The sequence below is a fragment of the Hipposideros armiger genome, unplaced genomic scaffold, assembly GCF_001890085.2.
Source record: "Hipposideros armiger isolate ML-2016 unplaced genomic scaffold, ASM189008v1 scaffold_1050, whole genome shotgun sequence".
NCBI classification, from domain to species: Eukaryota; Metazoa; Chordata; class Mammalia; order Chiroptera; family Hipposideridae; genus Hipposideros; species Hipposideros armiger.
In genome coordinates, this window is record NW_017732400.1 from 451,455 (window position 1) to 461,268 (window position 9,814).

Below are 9,814 nucleotides of genomic sequence, written 5' to 3' on the forward strand. Positions count from 1 at the left end.
CTGAGCCATCCTGCTACCTGTTGGCAGCTCAGCGGCTGCTCAGCTCGGGCTGGACTTGAACCGCTGTTGCTCAGAGCTCAAACTCTTGAGCAAGCTCTTAACCAACTGAGCCACTCGGCCGGCCCCTCAAATAATAAGCGTTTAAATCCATGGTACTAGCCTTTTGTAACTGATTTCTAGTGACAATGGAGTGATCAATTTTGTAATCATAATAACTCTTGCATTTGTTTGTTTCTTAGAGGGTTAAAGACATTTAAGAAAATCTTATATATCAGACAGGTTTTAATTAAATGCTTAAATTAGTTTCAGTCTGAACAATGTTTAATGTTCGAAAAAATTTAGTGTATTAAAATCCATAGTTTTCATGTAGTATCTGTGCAAGTAGTATGTAAATAGAGGAATGTGGCTTAATGCTTAAATGTAATTTTTTTATACATTCATAAGGGTAACAAGCTTTCTATTAGACAGAAATGCCTGAAAGTCCTTTAAACAATGGTAGGAGAGAACTGAGGACAGAGTTAAGGGCCCACTAGCATAGTGGATTACTTTTCTCTTTCGAGGCTCATCCTCTTCACCCTGTTCATCTCTAACAGTTAGCTCTGCAATGTTACAGTGGACAGAGAGCCCGAAGCAATGGGGTACAGGAGGGTTTTGACGAGATGAGGCAAGGGGAAAGTCCAGCACAGGGGACCAGCGGTCATACCCAGCCAAGGGGGGACTGATGAGTGGTCCTTGGTAGCCAGGGAACAGTGTGAGCACAGAAAAGGGATATGGAGAAAGGAGTCAGAGGAACAGTGGGAAAGGTGCTAAAGAAAACAGCTCCCACTCCATCAGTCATGACCGCCATCCTGAGGCCAAGGAGGACTGAGTGGTCTCGAAATTATTTCATTACTTCCACCACCTTTCCGCAGTGGGGCTGGCTTAGGTGGAGACCCTCTGAGACCAAAAATCATTTCTCATCAGCCTAGCCACTCCTGTAGAACAGACAAGGCTACAGCACCAGCTTTGCTACCTACCACCATGGGATAAACCATATCCACTCCGGTGGTCTCTGTGGGGCCAACAACAACCCCTAGAACAGCCATTGCTACTAACTGAGAGTGGGAAGATGGTCACTCCTACCCTGGCCACAGCCATGTCTTTGAGACCCGAAGCTCCTATTCTCCTCCTATTCCCACCCTAGACTGTACAGGCCTCTGTAAGTGGATAAAACTAGAAACCCTGGTGTGTAGCCGATACTCCTGAGGGCTTGTGTGGTTACTCACATATGTGACAATATGGGTTAATAAAGGTGGTTGTCTCCTGGCTGTCTTACTAGTTTCCTGACAATGACAGGAGAATGCTGACCTGGAGAGAGAGAGAGGAAAAAGACAACAGATACATTCTTTCAACTGAATAATAAGAGGAACGCAGGAGGTAGGCATTTGGTCTAGAGAGAGAGACAAAACCAAAACCCAACTGCTGGTTTTCAGGTGACATGAAAAGAGGGGTGCAAATGGACTTGCCAGAGGAAGGACTCCAGGTGGTGATTAAGCTGTCAGGGACGGAGCATCTCACCTTCACCTGCCCTGTGCAGATCGCTCACCCATGCTTGCAGCCTCCAAATTGTATGAGAACCAAGGTCCACCTATTACTGTCTGAGTGACTTTAGGCCAGTTACCTAACCTTGCTAAGCCTGAGTTTCTTTACTTGTAAAATGGAAATAATAAAAGTACATCCTAAAATTGTTCTGAGAATTCAAATAATACACTGTAATACACTTCATTCATGGTAAATATATGATGAAGGAAGATATTATTATCACCCGAGTGTCTAAGTGAAAACCATCTAAGTGAATACTGTTTAAAGAAGGAAATATTTAAATGAGAAGTGAGCACTCCCTTCTTGACCTTGGAATAATTCTCTTGAGTGTGATCCCCAGTTGGAAGCATCACACCAACTCCAACAACCAACTACAGTCACTCCATCAGACCAACCTCCAACTGTGGGGCTGAAAACTGTCTTTCCGTGTGGTCCCACCAGCACTGCCTCACTGGGATTATAGCTGGCACTATAATCAATCTGTTACAATTGCTCAGTTTTTCAGTCTCTAATGCACTTCATCGTTATCTTTTTTTAAAGATTTTATTGGGGAATTGAGGAAGGGAAACAGCCAAGCTGTCCTTCAATCTTAGTTGTGGAGGGCGCAGCTAGATCAGCTTCAAGTCCAGTCACCATCCAGCCCTCCGTCGGCAGCTCATGGCCGCTCAGCTCAAGGTGCCGTGTTCAATCATCTCAGGTGCAGTGTGGGGGGGGCAGCCCACCATCTCATGCAGGAGTCGAACAGGCAACCTTGTTGTTAGGAGAAAACGCTGTCACCAGTTGAGCCATCCTGGCACCTGTTGGCAGCTCAGCAGCAGCTCAGCAGCAGCTCAGCGACTCAGCAGCTCAGTGATCCTGTTGCTCAGAACTTGCACTCTTAACCAACCAAGCCACTTGGCCGGCCCCCATTGTTATCTTTGTTTTAAAGATTTTATTGGGGAATTGGGAGAGGGGAACAGTGCTGGGGAATCGGGGAAGGGGAACAGACAAGTTGCTGTCCTTTTGTTCTTCAGTCTAGTTGTGGAGGATGACGTTTCACTGGCCCATGTTGGTATTGTGATCATTGTACTCTTCCCAGCTGAGGCTGTCGGTCACCAGCCATTGGACGGCCACTCACAGTGGCTCACGCCGGCTGCTGGCAGCTCACGCTGGCTGCCAGCCCCTCACGGTAGCTCATGGCAGCCCACTGCAGCCTGACTGCAGCCTTCACTGTCACTGGCAACTCACACAGCCCAGCTCCAGGTTGAGCTGTTGTTCACCATCTTAGCTGTAGAGGGCGCAGTGTCACTGGCCACCATGTGGNTGTGTGTGTGTGTGTGTGTGTGTGTGTGTGTGTGTGTGTGTGTATGCTCACACATGAGTGTTGCAAAAACTGACTTACGGGCTGTCAAGTAACTCTCCTTGGGGTAGGAAAGCTCCAGGGTCAGCTGGCTGGAGCCCCAGAGGCTTCTCCTGGGCCAGGATGTCCCGGATGGAGCGACAGGGCATCTTTCCAGAGCTGCCACAGGGCTTGGCACCAGCTGAGGGATCTGGTTGGGGAGAGCCATCGGGACCTCCACTCAGTGTCGAGGAGGAAACAGAAATGCAAGGGTGACCAGAAGAGCTGGACTTGCTGCCACAGGGATGAAGGATGATTTTGCCAGTAGATTGGGAACTGGAGCTGCCACTGAAAGAGCCAGTGCCTGCTGAGGAGCAGGGCCCCTGGGAAACACTGCCACAGGGATGGTAGGGTGAACCAGAACTGCTGGAAACACTAGAACTGCTGTGGACTCCAGAACCGGAGAGAGAGCAAGGCCCCTTAGGGCCTGTGGAGCCAACTCCACAGGGCTGGACTCCACCAGAGCCCACTGGCTGGAATACGATGGCTGAGGAAGCTCCCGACTGGTAGATGCTGGAACTGGAAGAGCTGTGGCTGGGGATGATGGGGTTGCTAGAAAAGTATTTTCCCTCAGAGATGGGGGGCCCAGCTGCAAAGGAAGGGACCCCTGGAGAGCCTCTGACAGGGTTATCTTTGGTGAAGTATCCCACAGGGTAGATTTTGCCCCCACTGTAGGTCATGCCTGGGGCCAGATAACTGTTAGAAGAGCCACCCACCACCTCATAGCTGCCATAGGATTTGTCCACAGAGGTGATGGGGGGGCAGGGCTTTCCTGGAAGGCCACCATTGCTACAGGGGCCACCTTGAACCACTCCGGGGCCACCAGAGCCATGCTGCTCCACCACGACCACCACCGGCCTTTGACCCCCTGACACGGAGTGGGAGCTGGAGATGTAGGAGCCAGAGTGCGAGACGATAGGCCCCCCGCTGCAGGGAGAGTCAGGAATATCCGAACTACAGGGGTGTAAGTTAGAGTTGACCCTTTGGCCCCCACTGCTGGACCAGGAAGTTTGGGAGCCAGAAGAGCTTGAGCCTCCTCCAGACTGGGAAGAGCTTATTATGAAGTGGGAGGAACCATCATTGGCTGGTAGGGCTGGGCCAGGCCCTGAGTGGGAGCTGCTGCTGCCCCACTGTGAGGAGCTGGCTGCACCATGCAGACTAGAGCCAGACCCAGAGGAGAAGCTGCTCTGGGAATACCCTGCCCCTGGCTTAAATAGCAACGGTCCTGAAGAGCCAACGTGGGTGACACTGGAGCTGCTGGAGCCACCACTGGAACCACTGGGACCACTAGAGCCACTGCTGGAGCCACCACTGGAGCCACTGGGACTACTAGAGCCACCGCTGGAACCACCGCTGGAGCCACTGGAACTGGAAATGTAACTGCTAGAGCCACCACTGGAACCACTGGAACCACTGGAACCACTAAAGCCACTGCTGGAGCCACCACTGGAGCCACTGGGACCACTAGAGCCACCGCTGGAACCACCGCTGGAACCACTGGAACTGGAAATGGAACTGCTGGAACTGCTGGAACTGCTGGAGCTGCCGTGGCTACTGAAGCTACTGGGGTCACCCTTCCCAAAGTGACAGGGGTCGTTGGGAGAGGTGATACGTGTGGGGTCCTTGCAGGGGTCTGAGAAGGTCCCGATGCTCTTAGCCAAGGTCCCTGGGGAGGAAAGTCATGGTTAGTAAGGGCCCAGAGGCCTGGGTTTCTCCCTCACCTTTCAGGCCCATCTCGGTCACCTGCCACCCTGATTTTTCCCAAGAGGAGCCCAGGGAGAGTTTGGGTTGGAAAAGGGAGGGAGACTGGCTGTTGTCGCTAAAGGAAAGGGAGATGGCAGGATAAGGGCAGTTTCGTTGTTCTGGGAAAGGGGCAGGGAGGGGGGCCAAACATCTACCAGGAAAGAAAACGAGACTCCCAAGTTGGAGGCCTGGAAGGAAGGCAAGAGGGAGGGAGGAGAAGCAGGACAAATGGTCTACAAGGACAGCCCCAGGGAGACAGCGAGGGAGCCGACTGAGACTCTGAGAAGCCGGGCATAGATCCCCGGGGAAGAAACCCGGGCAAGACCATGGGGCCAAACAGAAGGAGACACAAAACAAAACAATAGAATGCCGAGAAAGGAAGGACAAATAGCAAAAGAGACACTGAGAATATATACAAGGCCGGTGAAAAGGAGACTAAAGTAGAGGACAGGGCACTTGAGAACTATGATTCGGTCACCAGCTTCCTTGTGAGAGGCCAGGCTTGGGTGAAGGATGGAGCTCTATCTGTTCCCATCTCATTGCTGCCCATGCAGGAGAGCTGGGTGGGGGCCAGGATGTGGGGGCACCCACTGTTGCTTCAGAACCTGCTGGTACAGCGTGACAGGACACCGCACCCTGAGCCACCCTGCTCTCCTGGCCCATCCCAGGGACACCAGGATGAAACCCTCATGCAAGGCTCACGACCATCATCAGCTTCTCTCTCTCTCTCCACCCAGCCATCACGTAAGCACCTATCTACCTCGCCCCCAGGTTGCTCCTGCCTGTATCTCCCTCACAGGCATAGAACCACCTGTTTCCTTGACTGAACCTTTGTTCCTAACTCCAGGCTCACCTACCTCCATCCCTCCTCTGTTGCCCCTCTCAATCTTTTCTTGTCCTAAGTGGCATGGACAGAGCCGCGTATTAGAAGTTACAAAACCTCTCTGAGCTTCAGTTTATACATTTGGGGAGTCTAAATCTGCCCTCCATCCTCACAGCATTACTATGAGCACTAAATGTGATTGTCTGTGTGGAGGGGGCTTTTGAAAAACAAAGCATTAGACATTATGCTTTATGATTGCCACGCCTCCTGAACCCTCCACCAACAATCAGGTCTCCACAATCTGTGATGTCCCCATTCTCTCCTCAAAATAGTTCTCTTCAGCCCCCTCCACAACAAACCCCAGCTCTTCCCGCAGCCCCCTTCACCCAGCTGCACTAATCACCCACCTTCTGGTCCCCCCCCCCTCTGCTGCCGAACGCCACCCGGCCTGCTCCCACCCGCAGGGTCATGGGCAAGGTCACCGTGACTATCTAGTCAACAGCTCAGCCTGGGGTTTGGATCCGGCTTTGCTGCTTTCTGGTTTGTGCTCTCAGCCAGTTTCCTAACCTCCCTGAGCCTCAGCATCCTCATGTGCAGAGTGGGGTAACAAATCTCTCTTACAGCTCCGCTAATGACCAAAGTGCTGATGTATTTAAAGCGCCAGAACAGTGTCAGGCACATAAAAAGGACTCTTTAAATGGTAGCAGTTATTATGGCTATTAAATATCCAGTCTTTGTCTTCTAGAACTCTAAAAACAACAACCAACTTGTATACAACCCTCTAGAATTTCCAAAGCACTGTCACATACATTATTTAACGTGAGACTGACAGGCTAAAGCTAGGTGTTATCATTAACCCTATTTTAGAGTTTCAGAAGCTGAGGCTCAGAAAGCTGAAGTAATTCACCCGGGTGACAAGGCAGCGAGGAGCAGCCCCCACTTGCCAGNTGAGCCCACAAGCTTGAGAGAATGAGCTTGGGCTTGTGGAAGAAACAGATGCTGAAACAGAACCACAGAACCAGGACAGGGAGAAACTGTGAGTCCAAGATGGGAAGGAATTGGAGGAGGAGGTTGAGGTGATAGAGAAGCAGTACTGGTTGCTGATGAGAAGGGGTCCCAAAAAGGGATTCTCAGAGCAGGATGGAGCCTGATGGCAGACACTGGGACAGGAGTATTTTCTCTGAGAACACATACTTCATACTGGGCAGGTGGTTTCGCATCCCTCCAGTTCTGGTGTTTATCCTCCTCCTCCTTCCTCCCCGACAACCCGCCCAGTTCCCAGGACCCCAGGAGATCCCCAGGCTGTACAGACGGTACATACACCTGGACTACTTCAGTGAAGTACACGCACTGCACAGGGGAAAGCAACGGGGCCACCAGACGCTCACCCTTCGGGAAACCCCATCACCCCCAGCAGCTCCTGCTAATTCCCTCTGAGCTTCTGAGAATAACCCTCCCCTGCCTCACTCCCACATCTGTACAAAAATGCTGAGCTCCTGGGAATACCAAAGGGAGGCACAGAGACAACAGTGTGACCAAATGAAGAGTGTCATCACTTGGGAATTAAACCACCAAATGCAATCGCAGGTAGAGCTGTTGGCTCTAAGGTTTCTCTCTCCCTTTCCTTTCTTCCTTTATGGAGGTCTGCTATTTATTCAGCAAACGTTCAAAGTCTGTGGTTGTCTGGGACACAATGTCCCAAGTGATGCATGTAAGGGAGGAGATCAATGCATCTTTGGCTTCCAAGAAGCTTTGCTTCCTGGGGAAGAAAAGACAAGTGCACACAAAAGACTTTCCCTGACTCTTTCTCTGTAAATCAAAGGGTACATGCTCCCCACTTGGCCCTGGTGCCAACTTCCTGGACCTCACCTTTCCCTCTTGCCACAGGTGCCATCTCAATTAGGCCTCCTGCCCTCTTTCCCTTGTCAGATTCTAGGACAGTTCTAGAACCAGTTTTCCCACCTGGTCAAGTGAGACCATGAGACTCCGCCTCTAAACACCTGGACTTCCATCTTTTGCAAAAGATGGGGACAGCAAGAGAGGTCTGGGGGTCCCTAGAGAGACTTGGGGATAGCTAGGAAGTGGGATGGACAAAACTCATTTCAGTTTGCACCCAGAAGCAAAGACACTGAAAGGAGCAGCTTCAATAACTCCTTGTGTTTTATTGGCTCTGCATGGGGGGAGCAGGGGAGGCAGTGAGAAGAGTAGATGGTGCTGGGAGACACGCTGACTGGGCCTTCATTTAGCTCACATGGCAAGGGGGGAGAGCAGGACTTCCAGCATAAGGTTTCCCCTCTGTCACTCTCCTAACCCCACTGTGACCCAGCGTTCTGAGGACTGGAGAAATGAGCTGGGCTGTTCCAAAGAGCGCCAGGAGGGTGGAGGACTCTGGGAGGAAATTGATTATTAATACCTGGGTGTAGATGAATATTCCCCCACCTAGTGCCCGGATACCAATTACTATTTCCCCAACTGGTACCTGGATACTGATTAATGTTCCCCCAGCTGGTACCTGGATACCGATTAATATTTCCCCAGCTGGCACCTGGGTATCGATTATTGATACCCCAGATTCCCACAGGGTGTGGCATGGGCCTTGTTCCCCACCCAGTTCCAGGACCTCCACCTCCCCAGGACACACTGGGACTCAGGGTCCCCCAGGGGTGACCTGGCCGAAGTGACTGTTGAATCCTGTTGATGAGAGACCAGGGTGGGCGTTGGGCAAGGCTCTCTCCCTGGGTTCCCAGCACGTTAGAACGGGGTGGCTGTCTAGACTGAGGGTCCCGGTGGAAGAGTGAAGCCTCGGGTGACGGGCCTGCAGAGTGTGCAGAGGACCCTGCAGGCAAAAAACCTTCCCCCAGAGGGAGGGCAACAGCACGGGACAAGAAAGACAGTTCTTCGGGCAGCACTTCCCCCACGTGGTCCTCTGCCCCAGCAGCTGTCATCTGCCAAGGATCCTCAGAGGGCCAGGAATCCACGGAGGGCAGCCCCTCAGAAGGGGGCCACCCCTGAAACCCAGAACCTCCTGCTGGTTGGGAGCCATCTGATGGGGAAGTATTGGGCTTCAGAAGAACCCTTGCTAAATCATTATCCCCAGGGCCTGGTTTGGACCGACGATGTTCGGAGTTGGAAGGGCCGGTCAAGGAAGGCTGTCCAAGCAGAGGCAAGTTGGTCCCCAAATCTTGAGGAACTTTATCCTCCACCACACCGATGCTCCGGGCAAAGAGGCCTTAGGGAAAGGGAGGGGAGGCAGTCAGTGGACCCAATGCTCTCCTTCACTGATTTCCTGATTCACTTCGCTTTGAGTCCCTTCACTTCCTCCAAACCAACTCTTACATCCCCCAGAGACCCAAGTGTATGCCGTCCTGCCTTTACCCCGTCCCGTAATTCCAGTTCCCCGGGGCCCCCAGACCCCTCCTGCCCAACACAACCTCCATACCTGAAAGATGAAGGCAGACCAGGAGCAGGCCCAGAGGAGCCCGGCTTCCCGCCACGCAGCCCTGCATCTTCCTCAGCTCTAGCATCTCCCTGAGCCCCGAGACAGCCAGCCCTTTATCCTGGTAGTGGGGTGGGGGCAGCAGGAACAGGCTGGGCCAGTGGTTGTGGAGACAATAAATCTCTACATTCCACCCTCATTCCTAATGTGGTCTGTGGCAACAGGTGCCACTTGAATGTGCCAGGGAAGCTGGGTGTTCCCGCCGGGCTCCTTTCCTCAAGCTCCCCGCCCCTACCTGACCCAGGTGTCCTTGCTCACAGCTCATCACTCGTTGCCAGCCCTATCATTCCCTGGCTCCCTGCACCAAGCCCACCGGGACCTTCACCCTTGGAGTCCCAATCTCTTCATTGTCTTCTCATAATAAAACACTTGGTTCTCTTCTCTTTCTCTTTGGGATTCAGATCATTCTTTCCCAGCAACCCTTTCTCATGCATCCACATAGGCCGTTTGCCTTGATCTCAACCTGCAGGAGGTTCTGGGGTACAGAAGTAGCTCCCATTTGAGGGGCTGTGCCAGATGAGGCCCTGTATCTAGGGCAACAGACTGGTTCTCATCCTCAAAAGAAAATGGTGCACTGATTTCCTATTGCTGCTATAACAAAAAGCCACAAACTTAATGACTTACAACAGCACAAATTTATTATCTTACAATTTTGAAGGTCAGAAGTTTGGCACCTGTCTCATTGGGTTAAAATCAAGGTGTCAGCGTGGCTGGTTTCCTTTCTGGAGACCCGAGAGGAGAATCCATTCACTTGTGTTTTCCAGCTTTTTAATTTTATTTTATTATTATTTTT

At 51.9% G+C, this 9,814-nt stretch overlaps 2 protein-coding genes across 3 annotated transcripts in view; both read right to left on the minus strand.

Moving 5' to 3' along the window:
* Positions 1 to 2,885: 2,885 nt before the first annotated feature.
* CDSN (corneodesmosin) overlaps positions 2,886 to 9,814 on the minus strand; it is a 14,699-nt gene continuing 7,770 nt past the window's right edge. The window contains exons 2-3 of one of the 2 annotated variants that reach the window (XM_019631796.1): positions 4,471 to 4,625; positions 2,886 to 4,335 (exon numbers count right to left, since the gene is read on the minus strand). In XM_019631796.1, the coding sequence (XP_019487341.1) occupies positions 2,959 to 4,335; positions 4,471 to 4,625 (1,532 nt within the window). In that variant the 3' untranslated portion in view covers positions 2,886 to 2,958. Of the gene's footprint in view, positions 4,626 to 9,814 lie in introns of both variants that reach the window. The other variant, XM_019631795.1, reaches the window with a different exon arrangement.
* On the minus strand, positions 7,827 to 9,031 carry CUNH6orf15 (chromosome unknown C6orf15 homolog). Its single transcript, XM_019631797.1, has 2 exons — positions 8,965 to 9,031; positions 7,827 to 8,754 (listed from the first exon to the last, which is right to left on the minus strand). Exons 1-2 carry the CDS (start codon positions 9,029 to 9,031, stop codon positions 7,832 to 7,834), a joined length of 990 nt encoding a protein of 329 aa, XP_019487342.1. The 3' UTR covers positions 7,827 to 7,831.